Source organism: Aricia agestis, chromosome 3 (genome assembly GCF_905147365.1).
Source record: "Aricia agestis chromosome 3, ilAriAges1.1, whole genome shotgun sequence".
NCBI lineage: Eukaryota > Metazoa > Arthropoda > Insecta > Lepidoptera > Lycaenidae > Aricia > Aricia agestis.
Window position 1 is genome coordinate 5,559,100 of NC_056408.1, and position 22,812 is coordinate 5,581,911.

Below are 22,812 nucleotides of genomic sequence, written 5' to 3' on the forward strand. Positions count from 1 at the left end.
AGGATAGTTTCATTCCAGAGAATTTAATGTTTTTTGTCCTAAGAGCTTTCTATGCAAACGTAGTTTAGTCAAACAATATAGCTATAATATATAACATAGCTGAGTTTCTCGCTATCAACACGAAGTTGGCGACTTCAATGAGTTACATTAATTATATTAACCTACATCGTTATGAGTTTCAATCAAAACACTTTCAACGCGCTGCAATTTATGAATCTCCCAAAATTAGCACAGTCACAAAACACGGCTGACCACTGAAGCGCCCGGGGTTCCATTAATTACATTATAAATGCGCTCTTCAACACATGTTTTGTGAACGCTCCTCATCAGAGAGTAAATGATAAAACTTTGCAAATTAACTTTAATAACATTGCAATTTAAATTAAAATATCCCTTGGCGCTCCAACTTTGTGATTGTGACGGATTTTGGGAAGTTGGCTTTGGGGAAGATAAACAGAGTTGCTCACTCAGGGAAAACTGGCTTTTGTTGCTTTTCTGAAATTTTGTACGTTCATAATTTATCCAAAAAAAGCTTGGATTCCGAGAGTATCGGATGCAGTAAAATAGAACAGCAGCGCAGTCATGCATTTCCGCTGCGTGATGGGGGAATATCACTGTATCTCTGTCAGTCTACTCTTCTTTCGTCTTACGAATTTTTGATCATAATATCGTGTCTTGACACGAGTTTATCATTTCTTTCCTGTCCCAAAAAAGTGCACAATGGCGTTAAAAAGTTTTTACAAAAATTACAGTTGAATGAGTTAATTTTTTTTTTTGTAGTTTTCCCTTTTAGTTTCTAATGTAACTATCTCACATTTTTAGTGTGTACCATATTTTTACTGTGGCAGTCGCTTTCTAAACTCCACAAATTTTAATATTTTAATTAGTCTAAAAATGACACTAATGATCTATAATGATCAATTAGTTAATTTTGATTATCAAACTCAGAATTACATACAACTTGGTTATGGAGAGCCGACACGTCGACAATCGACGTCGTTTCGCTTTACAACGCGATAACGTTCTCAATAAGATGTTTTTGCTAACCCTCAGAGAATGTGTTACGTTCGAATAAAACATTCGTAGATATCAAGCTCTTTGACTATGTGTACAAAGTTGATAAATATATTGGTTTAATGCCGCATACAGTAAAATTATAGTTTGTAAGTATCTTACCCTCAGAGAATGTGTAACGTTCGAATAAAACATTCGTAAATGATCAAGCTCTTTGACTATGTGAACAGAGATCATAAATAAATATTGGTTTAATGCCGTGTATGTACAGTAAAATTATAGTTTGTGAGCCAATTTAGACACTCTGAATAAACAATTATACGTGGGAGAGCCATGCTTCGGCACGAATGGGCCGGCTCGACCGGATAAATACCACGTTCTCACAGAAAACCGGCGTGAAACAGTGCTTGCGCTGTGTTTCGCCGAGTGAGTGAGTTTACCGGAGGCCCAATCCCCTAAACCCTACCCTATTCCCTTCCCTACCCTCAACTATTCCCTTCCCTTCCCTATCCTCCCCTATTACCATATTCCCTCTTAAAAGGCCGGCAACGCTTTTGCAGCTCTTCTGATGCTGCGAGTGTCCATGGGCGACGGAAGTTGCTTTGCATCAGGTGACCCGTTTGCTCGTTTGCCCCCTTATTTCATAAAAAAAACACACACACAAAAACACTTGTTAGGCTTTTTAACGTGCGGAAGAAACGTAATTTTTGCTAGGCTTTGCCCTAAAAAATCAAGATATACTTAATAATATTTATTATTATTATTTTTTAGGGCAAAACCTAGTAAAATACTTGAATAACTATGGGAGCCATCTTTAAATATGACGTTTTAACCATTCCTTGTACGTGTATCTCGTCTCCGTGGTCCAGCGGTTAAGAGCGTTGCTCTTGACTCAGAGGTCGTGGATTCGATTCCCGCGTTGGAAACATATTTATTTCCAAGTTTAGTTAGGACAATACAGGCTGATCACAAAGTCGGTCCTGCGTCTGATCTCTCGCCACTCGTGCCGGTCTTCCGTCCAAATGGGTTATGAGAGTAGAGGAATAGAAAGTGCTCTTGTGTACTACGCAAACACTTGGGCACTATAAATTACTCCTGCGTACCTGGCCTGGTTTCAATGAAACCGGCCACCGTCACCGAAACCGGTGTGGGAGGTATTATTATTATACGTGTATCAATTCTACATCAATCGTATTTAATCTGTATTTACATTGTACTGTTAAGCACTTTAAATTTAACTGGATAAAAGTCGTTTCTAAATTGAAGGCAATTTTAAGGTATTTCTTATCTCAATCAAAGTATTTACAACTGTAATTTGAACAGTTACGAATGTAAAACTTGTCAAAACTTTCTCCAATAGGTCTATTAAAACTTCGGAATCGCTTTGAAATTAACACTTGGACCTGGAAGTCGTTATCCATTTACCTAACGTTATCAATGGCTCGGATCAGCTAAAACAGTGACTCCCAAAGTGGACCAGGTGGATCTCTAGGGGTCCACGTGAGATTCAGGATATTGGGCGTGACAAAACAAGAGGGGCTTACAGTCGTAAGGCGGCTGCATGAGAATTTATTTGGTTTTCAGAAAATATTTAAAATGTTAGCTTTACTTCTCAAATCAGCAGGCATTGGTATATCTATGTATACCTAACTGGTTATCTAGCAGTCAATGCGACTGTTACTTGAAAACATTTTTTTTTAAATAAGGGGACAAACGAGCAAACGGGTCACCTGATGGAAAGCAACTTCCGTCGCCCATGGACACTCGCAGTATCAGAAGAGCTGCAGGTGCGTTGCCGGCCTTTTAAGAGGGAATAGGGGGGAAAGGAAGAGAATAGGGAAGGGTAGCGAAGGGAATAGGGTAGGGGATTGGGCCTCCGGTAAGTGAGTTTACCGGACGAAACACAGCGCAAGCGCTGTTTCGCGCCAGTTTTCTGTGAGAACGTGGTATTTCTCCGGTCGAGCCGGCCCATTCGTGTCAAAGTATAGCTCTCCCACGTCAATATATTATATTATAATGTAGAAATTAGCAGTTACACCGGAACCAGCAACATTTTATAAGTAGTATTTGAAACAAAAGAAGAGAAAAGTTTGAGAACCTCTGAACTAACGTTATCAATGGGTTGGATCAGCTAGGACCAAATGCTCCGGAAAAATCCGCCTCGTAGCACCATTTACTTGAATTACACTTCTATTTCTTGTAATATTTTATGCATGGATTTCGAATGCTAGTTTCAAAATTATAACTATTACTTCATTACACAATGTTTATAGCCACAGAATATGATCATCGAATTGTAGTTAAATTCAATACGTAGAAAGTAGACTTTGGGGTCGCAGTGCTTTGATAATTTCTTTAAACCTTGTACCACATTGCAAGTTTTCGTAAAAAAATTTAAATGTGTACATATTTTTGAAATACAGCCTCGATTTTTAATGTGTTCAAACCGCTTCGTGGAAGTTGACAACGCTTTGTAGCATTTTGTTGCCCGTAGCAATGTTTGCATCTATGTTTTAGTTACCCTATAAACGTATCACGGGCCTTCATAATGATTCTCTGCCAGTACGCAGTAAACAGAAGTACGTTGTAGCTTTTCATAGTGCGTTGTAGCACTTCGTAGCACGTTGTAGTATTTCGTAGCTTATTGTAGCACTTCGTAGCACGTTGTAGTGTTTCGTAGCACGTTGTAGTGTTTCGTAGCTTATTGTAGCACTTCGTAGCATGTTGTTGAGTTTCTTAGCTTATTGTAGCACTTCGTAGCATGTTGTAGTGTTTCGTAGCGTATTGTAGCACTTCGTAGCACGTTGTAGTGTTTCTTAGCGCGTTGTAGTGTTTCGTAGCTTATTGTAACGCTTCGTTGCTCGTTATTACGTCTTGTAGCGTTAGAAGCTTGTTCTAGCACTTTGTACAACTCGCTACAAAGTGCTATAAGATGCTTTATAGCACTTTGTAGCGCGTTGTACATTTTTGCTTAGCGGTGAACTAATTTTGATAAAATTTCATACGGAAATATTCGAGTCCCAGGAATGGATTATATTTATTATTTTATTTTTAGCTGAATGCATTTGGGGCAACATCAGCTTGTCCATTAAAAAGAAAAGCTACGAACAGATTCATACGCAGGTAAATAACAATAATTTAACAGATCAATAGCTTTAATTAATGCATTGCATTCTTCAATTGAAAACTGAACTCATTACAGCCAGCTTTAACTATAATAACTTTTAGTGGTTTTGCGGTTGATTTCGACCACTGGGCCACTTCACAATCTGTGCATGAAATGTGAAGCGGCGACCACTTAACAAATTTTGCCTAAGCTAATAAAGTTTTAAACATATCGGTGAAATGACCAGCTAATTATAAGCTGCTTTGTTGCATTGCAACTACAATTATTATACATATAATACGATACGCTGTTAGAACTAATCACTAGTGTATTTAATATTGAACATAATATTACAATTTAGTAGTATGATATCATAGAAAAAATATTAGACCTTTCATACATCAAAAAATGCTTTATTAGTTAACTTTGATAAATCGTATGACTAAATATGTCGCCAAGCCTTTTCCAATCATTTCTCTAACACTCAACAAACAAATCCTTATAATAGATAATATTATTACTCTACTGTATTATTGAATCAAGATAAAACGGAAACAGAGAAATTGTGACAAACATTGGAATAACAATTGAAAAAAAACAAAGGGAACTAGCACAAAAGTGAAATCAAAACATGTTTTAAATTGTATTGAAAATCACGGGCCCATACAATATCGAGCAGTTCCAATAACAGATTGTAAACATTGGGAAAATATGCAAAACCTGTTAGTCCATCCATGCAGATAATATTTATTATGCGACTGTTTCTAGTATTGGGAATAATAGAAAAACAAATTATTTTAAAACACGTCATGTTATATTAATGTCCAAGCAGATTTTCATTTTCATTTACCGTAGGACTCGATCGCACAAAAAATCTGTCGTCTGCGATCTCCCTTAGTCATTGCTGAGAAAAATCGATATCGCTACAGCCAAATTATCAAGGCGTCGACTTAAATAACACTTTGTTTAATTAATTTTAATTTTGTCATGTTGAATCGGGGCTGGAAAACTAACATAAGAAGTAATCGAAATTTCTGATGAGCGCAGCGTAATAAAATGCATATTATTCATTTTTCATTGGCTTTAAGCCAGTTTTGAATAATTAAGTTAAGCGCTATGTAATTTAAATAAGCGAAGAAGTTTTATCGTTTGAGTCTTACAATGTAAATAATTTTCATAATGAATCAAAATGTAAATATATTAATTTCACATAATAATATTTTTATTACTTTTAATGATTTTATGTTAAATCGAAGTTTCCTTAGTTTTTATCCTGAAATAGTGGTAAGGGGTTCCTATAACTACAGTCCTAACTCCCATCGACTTAACTTACTCGTACATTTTGACAAATATCTATCTTACTCTTATAATTATAGAGGCTATTGCTCAGAAGGAAACCAGCCTTGATAAGTGCTAAATAATAATAATTATTATTATATTTCAACCTAGTTATCATATTGCGCATACCTGCATCGCATTACCACAGTGTCCCATTGCACTAGAGCACATAAAAGTTCACATCTGTAACAAAAAGAAAATAATTTAGTGCTTACAAATATATTTATTAAAATCAGTCGAGAGTTCTTTCGAAGCTTAGAAGAAAGTTAGTTATTTGAGACTAGAAAAAAGAATAGTTGGGAGGCATTTTATTCAAACCAGCCTAACTATACAGGGTGTAACAAAAGTAAGTGATAATACTTTAGGGTGTGTATGTGTCCCTTGTAAAGAGTTCACTGTGAAAGCAGCAGCGCTGAAAGATCAACATTTTTTTCAATTTTGTATGGGGAAACTCGCTTGCCCATACAAACAAGAAAAAAAATCGGTCTTTCAGCGCTGCTATTTTCACAGTGAACTCTCTACAAGGAATACGTACACACCCTAAAGTATTATCACTTAGTTTTGTTACACCTTGTATACGCAAATAAATGTTCAATTATTTTATATTGTGTAATAAATAAAAACAGTCTAATCATTTTAACAATCCATACTCATAAGTATTATAAATGCCATTGTGTGCGTCTGTCTGTCGGTTCAGCGGCTTAGACGTGTAGAGGTAACACCTCTACACGTCTAAGCCGCTGAACCGATTTTGCTGAAATTTGGCATGGATACTTTGAGTCCCTGGAAAGGACATAGAAAACTTTTTGTCCCGCGCGATAAACAAATATGGGCGCAACAATATTTAAAAAAAAACTTGAGAGGTGTCAAGGGACACCTGAATGGAACGAAGTTATTTCTTATGTTCAAAAAACCTGTATACATGTGCACTTAAAAAATATTAAAAAAACAGCATTTGACGCCCAGGAATACTAACAACGCATCGCTGTTTATTCTTAAAAAACGCCATCTAGTTTACGCACAGGAATACTACTGCCCTCTGCCCTTACAATGCAGGTACTAATAGAAAAGGGTCAAATACCGTTCGGTCTAGCCCCCTTTAGGCCGAATGCGAGATAAAGAAATTCGTTCCAATATCTAATGAAATTTTCACGACTGAAACGCTTTTTAAGGCTAGAGCGTGCCATAGAAACACATAGCTCCTTTTGGCACAGTCGGGCTAGGATAGTAATTTTCATTTCCGAACTGAAATAAAGTGTGATGCCTTGATTTACCAGCTGAAGTCTACAGACATTATCTAGGGAAATGGGTCAGACAACGTGCAGTGGCCAGTGAGGCATATTTTAAACTCCAGTTGTTCGATGGCAGGGGATTGTAAAAATACAGCTACCACCTGCGGTTTAACTCAAGGCTAACTAGAAATCCAAGAGATTTTCGGTCGCAAAAAGCTTTTTAGATAAACGAGCGGGCAATGAAAAACCCATGACAAAGACAAATAAAAAGAAGTTTTTTTAATAGAGAAAAAATTTATGACTCAGCTAACGTATATATTGTATATTTTCCGCAAAGAAAGTCCTATAATATACTTTCTCGTCCCTCAAAATCTCTCCATATGAAATTTTATCTAAATTGGTACGGCCGCTTAAGCGTGAAGAGGTAACAGACATACTCCTTTTCGAATTTATAATATTAGTAATATTATGATGCACTTGAAACTAAATATTTTATTATTCCGGATAATTATACGGTTCCCGCGCGATATAAGAATTATGGCGCAACGGACCTGCGTCAATAGCTATGTCCACACTATGCGCTTTCGTCTTCAATTTTCGTCATCTTCTTTCATTCTGGGGCATTTTTCTACTAACTTTCGTTTTTGGGCATTCAATAATTGAATGCGTCAACAAACGCAACGTCAAATCTAATTTTTAATAACAAAGTGAAAGTTTTGGATACTGTCAGAGGGCATGCGTCGCGGGCATGCCTCACGTTCGCTGTTGACTGCGCTATAACGCGTGCCCTTGATGAACAGAAAAAAGCACAGTGTGGACAAAGCTAATGTGCAACGTCATTTATTATTTTTTGGCAATTTCCTGCAAAACATATCATCTTAGACGATGCTTAATTCCGTTACGTGAGAATATGGCGTCGGTAATGGATTATATCGCTCAAGTTCGCGAGCGCTTAGATTGCTTAAGTGAACTTAGCTCACTTAGTGTTGCACTGAGCGTGCGAGGCGCTTAGCAGTTTAATCGGAACACTGGTGATATATTATCGAAAAATATACAAATATGGATATAATATTTATTCTACTGCTTTTTAAAGCATTCATCTTATTACACAACTCAATATTGAGTTGAGTAATAAGATAACTCAGAATTTATTTGTAAAAACTTGTCAACGGCTTCTAATTAATTTTATTCGTTTTAGTTGTTTTTACTACAAAGCAAAATAAGTTTTTCAAAATAAAATAAAATGAAAAAATAGCTCTAATATTATAAATTTGGTTAGAACTCTCTCTTGGAAAGCAAAAGCTAATAAAGACTTAATTCTGAAAAGGCGTATTAAAAAAGTCGCATGACAGACAGATACAGCGAACCCTATTAGCCAGTCCACACGGCGCGTTGCGTGAGCGTTGCGTCGACGCAGCGCTGCCGTTGCGTTGTTCTACATAATATAAATAACCAAGGTGTTCACATGGCGCGCTGCGTCGTGTCAGCAACGCACACAATATGACAGACAGCAGCCCCCGAGACGAAACGGGAGGGGGTTTTGACGTTAAGACTGCTTCGTAATAACGCTGTGTGGCCGGCTATGCGTCAAAATATTTTTGTTGCGACGACGCAATTCAACAACGCGCCATGTGGACTGGCTGTAAATAATTGTAAACTGCGTAAATATATTTAGAGGGTGAGATTATAAACTCTCTAAGACTTTAGCAATCAAATCAAAAAGCGTCATATTACTTTAATTAATTAATATTTATAAAGTGAATCCATTACAATCCCTCGGAGTTAAGGTTTGTAATTTGTTATAAACTGGATATTTATTAACGCCCAAGACCACCTTAGGCATCGCAGACTTGCCACAAGCGTTTGCTACTGGCTGCCCTCGCTACATTATAAAAAAATTGCTGCGACATTGACATCTGGGCAGTGTATTTGTAGGGTTCCGTACCCAAAGGGTAAAAACGGGACCCTGTCTGTCCGTCTGTCCGTCTGTCTCCAGTCTAACTCAAGAACCGCTATAGCTTGGCATCTGAAATTTTCACATATTGTATATTTCTATTGCCGCTAAAACAACAAATAATAAAAACAAAACAAAATAAATATTTAATAATCCCATACAACAAACGTAATTTTAGTTAATGGAATCAGGCGTTACTTTGCGGAAATCCATAGTTTAAATTTAGTTTGTTATTATTTTTAGCAATATTCCGCGAAAACAACTTCCACCTTTAAGTAAATGAGTGAGTGTACGCATAGGCATGCGTACAGCACCTCCCTCCTCCCACACTGCCTATGCGTACACTCGCATGCAAGAACTTGCAAACACCACCACCACACAAGCAATAATGTTGGCAAATCCGTGCAAGGCCCCTCACCACCACTGGACTGTGGACTCTACGAACAACGTCCGTTAAGTAACTTAACGGACGTTGTTCGTAGAGTCCACATCCTGAGGATGCTCCGGTGTTGGGGCGAAACGCGCGTCGAGGTTTTCAACCTGCATGGTGGTGGGGCTCCCATACAAAAAACAAAAATTTTTGCCCGCTAAATAACGGAACCCTTCGTATGCGAATCCGACTCGCACTTGGCCGATTTTTAAAAACTATAATATATTGATTTAATGTATTACCTATATAATATATTGATTTAATGTATTATTAATAAAATATGACGCGAAAGTAACAACTTCTTTCTTTTGAAAGTAAAAATGTCTTTAACGGAGTTATGCATTTTTATCGGGTCCAGGGTGAATCCGACAAAAGTATAATATAAAATAAGTCTGACGGAAGTAATTATCGCCCGCGCGGTTTTGGAGAGGATATAATATCCCATACAGTATCCCACATTTAATATGCCAGCTGCTGTTTCGTTTTGGTCGATATCTCGTTTGCACCTTACGCCAATAACTTTTCAAAGTCTATTATTATTCAAAGTACAGGAAAGGCTCACTAATGAGGGTTGGAGCTCTGGATATTAAATAATCGCCGTGAAATTAAATATTCGCTTGGATTTTCTGCACCAGCGCTAAACCTGATGAGTCAATGATATTTTACGAAAGATTTTAGAATTTAGATGGTAAAATTGAGTATATTATAAGTATACATCTTAAACCGCGAAATTAACAAGCATTTTGCCTAAATCAACTAGCTTGTTGTTTTTGTAATTAATAATACGTACGTTGAAATATTATGTTTTTTGATTTCATTTTGAAATTGTAAACACAGATTAATCAATTATACAAAGCGAAACACAAATAACAAGTTAAGCTTGAAAGTTTTTAAATTAACATATTTGAAATGTAACATAAAACACTTCACTACTATAAACGTATCGAAAACAATTAAATTAATCACTTAGAATGGTCGAGTTTGCAATAAAATAACGGCACGTAATCGCGTTGTAATAAAACACATTTATATTCATTACTGGGCTTTTATTTTATTATTGGCTAATTTACTTGGTAAGATTTATTTTTATAAATTATTATAAAGTATACGTTAGCCAAGAGCGATATAATCAAGTTTTGAGTTAGGATGCCTTGACGAAAATTTGCTAGAAATGTGGTCCTGGACATATTATTAAATATTATTTTTCGCGAAGAATACTAAAAACCTCAATATGGCCTAAAGTTATGCGCTCTAGAATACATTATATAATTTGAGTATTGTTTTAACTTATGGTATAAGTTACCCTACGAAAAATAAAAACTAAGGAAGAGTAACTGTGTCAAAAAATTTGTCCGCGAGTATACTAAATGTGACCCGAATACATGAATACTTTATGCATGTATTAGGTACACAATTTTGTGTAAATATAGAAGTGACAAAATGTCATCGGCTTTATTTCGTAATATTCTTTTTATTTAGTGTGCGAAAAGGAATATATTTTATTTATACGCTTTATACGTGGGAGAGCCATGCTTCGGCACGAATGGGCCGGCTCGACCGGATAAATACCACGTTCTCACAGAAAACCGGTGTGAAACAGCGCTTGCGCTGTGTTTCGCCGAGTGAGTGAGTTTACCAGAGGCCCGATCCCCTAACCCCTACCCTATTCCCTTCCCTACCCTCAACTATTCCCTTCCCTACCGTCCCCTATTACCCTATTCCCTCTTAAAAGGCCGGCAACGCACTTGCAGCTCTTCTGATGCTGCGAGTGTCCATGGGCGACGGAAGTTGCTTTCCATTAGGTGACCCGTTTGCTCGTTTGCCCCCTTATTTCATAAAAAAAAGGAACCAAATTCAAAACGATTGAAGTATGGGAGTTACGTTTTCTTAGTTTTTATCACAGTATAGCAATATGACATATGCCTAGTTTTTATTATTCGTAGTATCACACAATATTTGTATGACACTGGGCTTTGTACCACATAATTATTATACCTTGAATTTTGAACAACGCTTGACTTGAATCTTTCTAATAGGTACTCCCTGTAATGTAACTCATAATAAACATGAAAATTAAGACGCACAGCGTAATTAAAGTTTGAAAGATTTAATTATACTAGAGATCGCCCAATGGTCGAAATTCGTCCTTAGTATCAACGACATTAGGACTACTACCTATATTTTGTAAAAAAATATTGACTTTATCATATTTTTTTTCAACTCTTGTCTCTGGGTCTTAGCTGATCTCAGACTGGCCGTGTAAGCTTTGTCTAATAGTATCTAAGATTCAATAAAAACAACTATTATCCATTTTCAATTTGTCATCTTTTTGCCAACAGACTTCAACCATAAATAAAAGAGTATAATTCGTATGTATAGGCCTGTCACTCAAAAATCTGGCATCGTTCCTAGTGTGTGTAATGTTTTATTTGTTAAAAAAATGTATGATAAAAGCATTTCAAAATATTATTAGCTCGATGCACTCCTTCACCATATAAACTATAACTGTGCCAAATTTCATTGACCTACGTTTCCCCATTGTTCGTCAAAAGGGATACAAAGTTTTTCGCTTGCGTATAAATATATAGATAGGGGAAGCTCCGAAATAATATAACGGCCCATACTCATGACTTTAAAAACCGATGGCATACTGTTGATTCATTCTAAAATGTACGCCAGTGAATTCAAGTACTATCAGAGAAGTTGATTTTTACGCAGTGGAAGGACCTACATCATTTGGTCGAATTATGTTAATTCAATCGTGATCTGTCGGCTGGGTTTGACATAACGCGACCAAACTGCATAGGTCCGCCATCTGCCTATGAATCAATATCTCTGATAGTACATGAATTTGTTGGGGTGTCATAATTATTTTATAATACGTCACACTTGTCTCGATAGTGGTATTCAGCACATCTGCATCAGTACAATATATTCGGATTCAAGACGTCATGCGCACTGGACAATATACTGAGTTAAATTTCGGAACTCGCGCTAAGCGAATAATTTACAAATAAAATATTTAAAACAATATTTTTAAATAATCTTTAAATACCAAAATTGGTATATTTGCGTTTATCAAATTATTTTAAAAATCCTTTGATTAGCTTGCAACTAAACTATTAAGTGGCAAGATATTATTGAAAACTAGCGACCAGCCCCGGCGACGCACGGGTATAAAATATATTAAAACCACTATATTAAAGCCACTGAAAAAATGATAAAAATCGATAGCCTATGATCCTTCACGTAGGTAGTCTACTTCTTATCTGTGCCAAACAACATAAAAATTGCTCCAGTAGTTCGCGAGATAAGCCCTTTCAAATAATTTCCCCCGTTTTTTCCACATGCTCCTATTAGTCTTAGCATGATAAAATATAGCCTATAGCCTTCCTCAATAAATGGGCTATCTAACAGTGAAATAATTTTTCAAATCGGACTAGTAGTTCCTGAGATTAGCGCGTTCAAGTTAGCCATTTCAAATAATTTTCTCCGTTTTTTCCACATTTTCCTCTATTTCTTCGCTCCTAGTAGTCTTAGCGTGATAAAATTTAGCCTATAGTCTTCCTTGATAAATGAGCTATTTAACACTGAAAGAATCATCAAAATCCGTTGCGTAGTTTTAAAAATTAAAGGGAACAAAGGGACATGAGGGAAAAAAAGTGATTTTGTTTTATAATTTAATGTATAGATATAGATAGATATAGATAATTGCTATTTTCAATAATATCTTTTGATTAGTTTGCCATTAAATTATTTTCAACATAGTGCTTTATATAGCCTTTTACATTAATTAACTCCGAACAATAATCCTGATTGGTTTCATAAAACCACAGCTGTCCAAATAAAATGTACTGGTAGTGGTTCAGGTTTATACTACGAACAATTGATTGATTAATAAATCCACTACAAATAATGATATCATGATAGGCAACATTACTAACACCTCTTCGACGAACAAGTAATCCATACTTCGATACTAGTCCATACTTAATATTATAAATGCGAAAGTATGTCTGTCTGTCTGTCAGACCTCTTCACGCTCAAACCGCTGAACCGATTTTGCTGAAATTTGTTATGAAAATACTTTAAGCCCCGAGAAAGGACAAAGGATAGTTTTTGTCCCGGTAAAATGTACGGTTCCCGCGCGATAAACACATTTTGGTGCAACGGAGTTGCGGGCCTCGTCTAGTTAGTTTATAAAACTAACCGTCAACGGTGGTATAATTAAAACGTGGGAGAGCCATGCTTCGGCACGAATGGGCCGGCTTGACCGGAGAAATACCACGTTCTCACAGAAAGCCGGCGTGAAACAGCGCTTGTGCTGTGTTTCGCCGAGTGAGTGAGTTTACCGGAGGCCCAATCCCCTAACCTATTCCCTTCCCCTCCCTACCTTCCCCTATTCCCTTTCCTTCCCTCCCCTATTACCCCATTTCCCTCTTAAAAGGCCGGCAACGCACTTGCAGCTCTTCTGATGCTGCGAGTGTCCATGGGCGACGGATGTTGCTTTCCGTCAGGTGACCCGTTAGCTCGTTTGCCCCCTTATTTCATAAAAAAAAAAACAACAATTAGGTACTAATGATGACATCTGCAACTCCGTTGCGCCAAATTTCATTTATCGCGCGGGAATGTAGGGTACATAAAAAGGGTATATAAAAAGTATCCTATGTTCGTTCCCGGAACGCAAAGTATCTCCATACAAAATTTCAACAAAATTGGTTCAGAGGTTTGGGCTCGGAATCAGACTCTAATTAATTTTTGCCAAAATCACTAACCTTATAGCTTGGCCGCGTAGTCGGTTAAAAATACAATCTCAATTACAATAATTGGCTCCCGGCAAAATTTTAATGAGTTTAAATTTTAATTAATAATTATAATTAGGTTAAGCTATTTAATCCTGACAGACAGATAGATAGACTTACGAATTTATAACATAAGAATAGATTGTCTTTAAATTTCATTGAAAACACACTTAAATCACTATAAGCGTAAACGTGTCTCAAAGACAAACACTGAAAATATTAATTCGTGTGTATTTACATTGTATCTGCGAGTGGATGATATTTATTCAAATGAAAATTCGTCGCCCAAACGCTTTCATCCACCTTATTTATGTAATAGGTTTTGAATAATACAAGTATTGTAATAAATATACAAATTCTACGCATGGTTTGCGTGACATTCACCCACTTTGGCTTTATAACAATTAACAAGCGCCACAATCCTGCATCGAAGGAAATCATTACAGGAAGAAAACTTCGATATAAAGTTTTCTTCCTGTATAATTATCCAGATGCACAATAAGTAATTGTGCATCTGGATAATTATACAGCATGACTGGTGAGACATGATCAATACTTAAGGAGAGTACTCGGTAGAGTACTCGATTCTCATTATAATAATTATGTAATAAAATTATGTACTTAATTTTTGACCAATTTCTCTTTAATTAAACAAATGAATCATGGACACTAAATAAATTACGTGGCTAGGGAAGTAGGCATACTATGCGGCCGGCGCGTCGGCGTGGGCCACCAAAGAAACAGAACCGCTACCCTTCCCGCGCGCGGTTTGCATGCGTTGGGTAAATAATTGTTTAACTTTAAGCTACATATTTTACTCAGTGATCAATTGATATTATTTTTTGTATATTTTTTTCCATCTAATATAATAGCCAAATATCACGTCCTCGAGTATGTCCCACCAGTCACGCAGTATACGACAGCTAAAATCAATATATTGGTCGAAAAACTGGTGTTATGGATATTATTCTACTGTATATATTAATATGTATGTTGTACCTACTGTAAATATTATGTTAAAACTGCGTAGGTAAGTACTTTTTAATTAAATTTATTAAAATATATTTATTTTAATTCAAAACACACTGAGAGCGCGTGCATTCCATGTTTTAATATATTTTATCGTAACGAATAATATTGAAAGTTTAATAAAGTATTCAATAAAATATTTTCAAGAGAACTTACTTGTCTATTTATGGCGAGGGACCGTGTAACCTTTACAAATATTTTTCACTCGAACTCGGCGTACTGATTTCATTTACAACATAAATGTTTTACTTTTATGTGAGCTTTCATGAAATTATTTCTGACATTTGACTCCGAAGATCTTCTGTTATAAAATTAAATTACAAAGAAATGAAATGAGGAAAAAGAGAGTTGAAGGTTGAAATAAACAAAAATGGTATGTAACACACCTATAATAAATAAAAAATTACCTGTGACTGTGACCTGTGTGTAAAAAATAGCCTGTGCATACGAAAATAATAGAAGGTCTGTCTACCCCTTTACGTCTCAACCGCTGAAACTATGTAGATGAAGAATAACAAGAAGATACAATAATTATTTGAAGAAAAAAAAACAAAATATCGGCGTAACGAAGTTTGCAGTTCTTATTGACTACATCTTTTAGTAGGTACTTTGGTAGGTAATGTGGCTAGAACAAAGAAGATAAGTTAATTAAACATAGATTACCTTGTCATCGATTCGCAGAATGAGTTTTAAAATCGATTAATCGTGTCATGACACAACCTTGACTGAAATCTATTGTGAATTGATTAATTCAGTGCTTATATTTAGGAGTTCCATTTGTTGGACAAATATTTGAATAGCTATTGTTTTCACTGCCATATTTACCTTCGAATGGTTAAAGATTCACGGTAGTATAACTCTTCTGATTATGAATATGAATGAATTTTCCTACTATTAAGACTCGATTTCACGGAAATTAAAAACTCATGCTAAATCAGAATTCGATCTCTTTCTGTTCATTCAATATTGAAATCTAAAAGTTGCCTTAATAATAATTATAATATTATCCATTAAGTAGTACGAGTATACATGGAAAAGATTACATTATACAACCCAAACCTCAACTAACTAACTCAAACATACACCGAAATTCCAAAAAAACCTATAATTTGTTACGCGACTTTTTGTTCATCAGGAAATTAAGAATCAACGCGGTTCGTGCTGTACGAAATTGATCTCTAAATTAAGTCACGTAACGCTCTGCTCACGTGCCGTGCTAAATTTACAATACTTCACGACGGAAATAATGCCGTTTAATACGGGAAAGTTCTAAACTTTAATATTTGGTCCCGTGTCTGTTCGTATTTATTCACACTTGAATAATTATATGACGCAAGAGCCAGAATTTCTTCATTTCATAAAAGGTGAAATTTTACGTGTAAATGAAAATATACAGGTAAGAAAAAGTTATTTTAGGAGGTATACAGTTCTGAAGACCTTTTGAATTGTACCTTCTAAAGTAACCGTCATTGCTAATAGGGGGTCACATACAAGTTTATATATAGATAGGGATAATATAACAACTTTCAGCTGGCTCTTACTCTAATAGTAATTATCACTTTTCCGTTCTCCGTCCGTTTGCTCTGAATTTCCGCAGAGTAACGTCTCATTATTTTTTACTAGCTATTTGACCGAGCTTCGCTCGGTATTCGATGACAATGACATTTTCTAAAAATGATTCCTATCTAGATCGATTTATCGCCCCCGAAACCCCCTATATACTAAATTTCATGAAAATCGTTGGAGCCGATTCCGAGATTCCAATTATATATATATATATATATATATATATATATATATATATATATATATATATATATATATATATATATATATATATATATATATATACACAAGAGTTTCTCGTTTAAAGATATAAGATATATACTAAATTTCATGAAAATCGTTGGAGCCGATTCCGAGATTCCAATTATATATATATATATATATATATATATATATATATATATATATATATATATATATATATATATATATATATATATATATATATATATATATACAAGAATTGCTCGTTTAAAGATATAAGATTTGGATGACATCCTAATTTAGAGCCTTAAATCGCTGGGACGCAAAAGAAGAAGTACTATAGCTCTATATATTTTTTTGTAATTGTAACCATACTTAATTTTTTGCAGCGAAGAGTGTCTGTCAGTCTGTTACCTCTTCACGCCCAAACTGAATTTAGTATGAAGGTACATTGAGTCCCAGGAAAGTAAAAAGGATACTTTTGATTGTGGAAAAATGTACGGTTTCCGTGCGATTAACTAATTTTGGTGCAACGAAGTTGTGGGCGTCATCAAATCAATAAATTGATCAAACTTCAAATAAAAACCAGTCCGAGGTTTAAGATCACAATAATATCTATATATTTATACGCGAGCGAAAAATTTGGAACCGTTTTTATGAAAAATGCGGAAATGTAGGAGCATGGAATTTCGCACAGTTGTAGTTTATATGGAGACGGAGTCATAGATATAGTCATAGTCATATTATCATGGAGCTAATATAGTTTTAAAATTATGCTTTTATCATACCTTATTTTAATAAATAAAACATTATACACACTACAACGCGCACACTACCATGTTTTGACTGACAAGCCTATACACACGAATTATACTCCTTTGTTGAAGTCTTTGTCAAATTAAAAATGGATTGTCGAATTTCGACCATTGGGCGATCTCTAGTTATTATTAATTTCACAAAACAATTGTTCAAAGTGACAAGCTAATTGTTATAATTGACTTGTATTTGGAAATAATTGTGGCATTATAATAATTAAATTATGTCGAAAATTCGCGAGTTTCAATTAGTTTGATTCAATTTATGTTTGTGTTTTTGGAAATTGTTAGCTAGGAATGTTATAGAACTTAATTTGCTAACAAACAAAATATATTATATTTTAATGTGCACAAAGATATATTATGACAAACATCTTATATAATATAGACATTATCTAACTAAGGTAGTACTTAAATAAAAGTAGTTTATTATATTTTTAAATGCAAACCTATAACTTTATACAATACCTCAATAATATCTCTCTTATGTAAATATGAACATTAGGACTATATGTATATTCTATGAATATCGTCGTATATTTGCGGTAAAAACTAGTATTTTTTAAGAAGTTGAATTAAGAACAAGTAGTTATTGTACTAACTTTTACAATGAAACAGTAACACTTCCTTAGAATTTCACCTCAGAACTTGATGAATAGCTTAATACAATGGCAATTACTCTCCCCGTACACGATTCGGCACCGTCGCTTTGTTTACCCAAAATGTTAATCATACATTACATTTAAATATTCATACATTATTCATAATGACACGTAAATCCCATTTGCTTGGCTATATCAAATGGATTTGTTTCCATTTAAAGTTACACGAAAAATACATTTTCGTAGTTTTGTTAAATGAAACATGTTTATGAATTTTTGTCATAATAAATTATAGCAGTAATAATAAATAAAGACTCTACGACTTACAAATTACAAACAACACTTACAAGTATATTATACGTGGGAGAGCCATATATACGTGGGAGAGCCATATTTCGGCACGAATGGGCCGGCTCGACCGGAGAAATACCACGTTCTCACAGAAAACCGGCGTGAAACAGCGCTTGCGCTGTGTTTCGCCGAGTGAGTTTACCGGAGGCCCAATCCCATACCCTATTCCCTTCCCTACCCTCCCCTATTCCCTTCACTTCCCTTCCCATCCTTACCCTCCCCTATTACCCTGTTCCCTCTTAAAAGGCCGGCAACGCACTTGCAGCTCTTCTGATGCTGCGAGTGTCCATGGGTGACGGAAGTTGCTCTCCATCAGGTGACCCGTTTGCTCGTTTGCCCCCTTATTTCATAAAAAAAAACAAGTGTACTCCACACTTCAATCTATCTATTTTTATCTTAGTTCTAATAATTCCTTCAAACAAATCCGAATAATCGCGTAGCGCCTCTACGTACTTGTAGCAACTCTACGCGGCGTAGAGCTGATACGAGCAAGTACCGTAAAGACTTCACTAAACTACGAATAATAAAAACTAAGGAAGAGTAACTGTGTCAAAAAATTTGTTCCAATACTACAAAAATATGTGACCCGAATACATTTATGCAAAAAGAAACCCGAATACAAGAATTTGGTGTAATTATAGAAGTGACAATAATTTATTATTATCGTCAACGGCTTTATTTTGTCAATTAAAATGTAGTGTTTCGTAACGCCTCCGTGGTCTAGTGGTATAGAGCGCGGCTCTTGACTCGGAGGTCGTGGGTTCGATTCCCGCGTTGGAAACATGTTATTTCCAAGTTTGGTTAGGACAATGCAGGCTGATCACCTAATTGTCTGACAAGTAAGATGATTCATGCGTCGGATGGGCATGTAAAAAGTCGGTCCTGCGCCTGTTCTCTCGCCAGTCGTGTCGGTCGTCCGTCCCACTGGGTTATGAGAGTAAAGGAATAGAGAGTGCTCTTGTGTACTGCGCACACACTTGGGCACTATAAAAAATTACTCCTGCGTAGCTGGCCTGGTTTCAATGAAACCGGCCACCGTCACCGAAACCGGTGTGGGAGCTATATATATATATATATATATATATATATATATATATATATATATATATATATATATAGTGTTTCGTAGCTTTTGCCATATTATTTTAGTGTGCGAAAAGAACCTTGAGAACCAAATTCAAAAAGATTCAAGTATTGGAGTTACGTTTCCTTAGTTTTTATTATTCGTAGTCACTTAAGATTGTTTAGTCAATCATATTATAATCTTGTGCATTTACATCTTACTCGTATATATAAAATTCTCGTGTCACAATGTTCGTTCCCGTACTCCTCCGAAACGGTTTGACCGATTCTCATGAAATTTTGTAAGCATATTGAGTAAGTCTGAGAATCGGCCAACATCTATTTTTCATACCTCTAAGTAATTATTAATATAGTTGTTCACCCTTAATTTTTATTTTTGGACTAAATTTTTTGTTTTTATTTTTTATAATGTGGCATTAAAAAATAAATACAACCCTCACTTTTACTTTTTTATCACCAACCCCTATATAATTATTAATACTCGAGACTGACGGCGACCATTGTTTGTGCGACGGTGTGCCATGGTGACACACTTATTTAGTCACTTAAATAAAATAATATGGGCGAAATACTTTATAAAGCAAAACAACGTTTGCCGGGACAGCTAGTTATTATCTAAACTTAACGTCCCAGCAACGGATGCAAGTTTACCATAGAATTTAAAAATGTATAAGTACATGTAATAAACGTTTAAAGTAAAAAACTTAACGTACCAGCAACGGATGCAAGTTTACCATAGAATTTAAAAATGTATAAGTAGATGTAATAAACGTTTAAAGTTCAATGACTTTCAAAACCATAGAGTTCATGATCACTTCAAACATTTACCTTGAAATATTATGAATTAAATCACGGTATAATCACGTTGGCAATAAAAATTATTACAATTTATGGTCATATTGTTCACCAATTTAATACGGTTTAATTTGAAATAGCCCTTTACAACAATTTCCTACGATTTTTATGATCACGATACCTACAGCAAAACTGGTTACGTCACGCGAGTGACCGCTAATTAATAACGTAATACAATACTTCTTGGTTATTTTCATACAAAAATGTAACATTTATTTGCAAGATGTTGCCCACAACTTTAAATCCGTGCATTTTTCGCGATAAGAGCTTTGTTAGTTCAGCAATTGAATTTGATAACGCATTTTAATAAAATCAGTTGAGTAATTCTGACAGACAGAAAATCAGACAAAAAGAGACACAATTACATTTTCTTATAATAGTGGTACGTAATAAGAAGGTTTTCTAGTTATTTCTTGGATACGCTATAGAATCTAAACGTAGTATGTTTACGTATCTAAGCCAAGTTTCATTACAATTAGTCCCATACTTTCGAATTTACACCAAAGGTACGCACATATTGTAACGGGGCGCAGCGCGCAACGTAGTTTTCATAGAACTTTAAGACCCATTGCACACTCGGTCATAAAACTTGTCACAATGTGCACGTACTATAAACCAACCAACAAAATGTCCTTACAACGTACATGGATTGCATATATGACCATATAATTTAGAATATATAGATAGGAAACATAATTATATTATCGTACAATAATAATACAGTGCTGCAATCGAATTGCAATTACAGTGTATCCGCCAGTCACCCAGATTAAGTTAAGTCAGCGCGTGTAATCAGGACGGTAATGCAAAGTTTACACCTGTAATTACTCGATAATAGCTCTAATGAGATTAACACAGCCTTAGTTTGTAAATTAACGCGTAATTATACACTATCTATATTCTATATTTATACAAAATATAAGGCTGGTTGACTAGAATATCAACGAACGGCCCAAACCCTGGAGCTAAGGAAGTTCAACACACATAATATGAAACAAACTAGAACATACACAAACTACAAGTTATAATCATAGTCGTAGATTTGCAGTTTTTTAATAAAAGAAAAAAAAACAACGTATTTTAACGTAAAATATTATTTCAGACTTAAACATTTAATTTCCTATCAAATAGGAAATGTTCATTTTCAAACTTTTGAATGTTTCATCTCCGTAACTTTTCATTTTCATTCATTCCTAAAATTCTTTCTTCTCATTTTTTGAGTTTTGTTTTGGCATTTGAATTCTTCATCCAAATAATTAATTAAAAAACATAACTTCTTAATTGCAAATAGTTAAATCGACTTCGCCGAAAAATTAATTTGCGTTAGGGTGTAATTAATAATTATTTCAATCTAATTCCAACAACAATAAGGTTTAATAAAATTACTTTTCCGTGTTTACGTTCAACACTCATTTTTATCAAACGATAATGAAAACCAAAATATGTGTAACAAAACAAATTAATAATACTTTGGGGTGTGTATGTCCCTTATATAGAGTTCTCTGTAAAAGTAGCAGCGCTTAGAAAGTTACTTTTTTTTCAAGTATAGTGTGGTAAAAAACACTGCTGGCATTTCTCATAGAAATCAAAAGTATATTTTTCAGCCCTGCCCTTTCACAGTCAATTCTATAGAAGGGACATATACAGTATACACGCTAAAAAAACACTTTGTAACAGTCTGTATTGCCTATATTTTATTACAAGCGTTGTAATACAATAACAAGTGTGTTACAAAACGAATGAAATAATAATTTTAGTTACATTCAGTGGCTAATTCAATAGTGGATGATTTGCATGTCATGTGGTGTCGGGAACGCGCGTTTGTCATACAGGCTCGAAATGAAAAGTTGCTCGCGGTATTAAATGTTACGAGCCTAGCTTGTATAAATGATTCAATATACCATCGTTATAGTCTGTCGTAAATTGTTATAGAATAGTGTATATGTTCAACCATTTAGTTAAATGTCTATAATCTGTTATTAAAAAAAACAGAATTATTATACAGAGAAACAAGTAGTAAAATATAAATAAACGAAACAAAATTTAAAGTCAGAAGCGTAAGTATATTATGCTCAACACAGTTCTTTGTGTCGGGCCGGCTGATTATAAAAGATTTTCGGGTTTATACAACAAACAGCAGTGCAGGCTTACGCTATCACAACATTTCCCTCGTAAACCTGTTATTCCTCGCAGCCTTATTCTGTTAAATTTCATATTTATCACTACTTTTTGAACACCTTAACGTGTTATAATAAACAATTTCAACATGAATAGCACCTTGCTAAGCGCTGATGTGGTTTAGATTCCGATATTCATATTACTTTCTTTTTAGTTTTTTGAGGACTTGGGGATATGAGTCTGAGATATTGAACGCGATTCGGGTAACCTGAAAGGAAATCCTACAAAAACCTTTTGTACTTCTGGTAACGTA

The 22,812-nt window shown here is 35.0% G+C and overlaps 1 protein-coding gene across 1 annotated transcript in view; it reads right to left on the reverse strand.

The window, feature by feature from the left end:
* LOC121740578 (suppressor of lurcher protein 1-like) overlaps positions 1 to 22,812 on the reverse strand; it is a 362,163-nt gene that overhangs the window by 272,077 nt on the left and 67,274 nt on the right. Inside the window, exon 2 of the mRNA XM_042133313.1 lies at positions 5,588 to 5,641. Within this exon, the coding sequence (XP_041989247.1) occupies positions 5,588 to 5,629 (42 nt within the window). The 5' untranslated portion in view covers positions 5,630 to 5,641. The remainder of the gene's footprint in view (positions 1 to 5,587; positions 5,642 to 22,812) is intronic.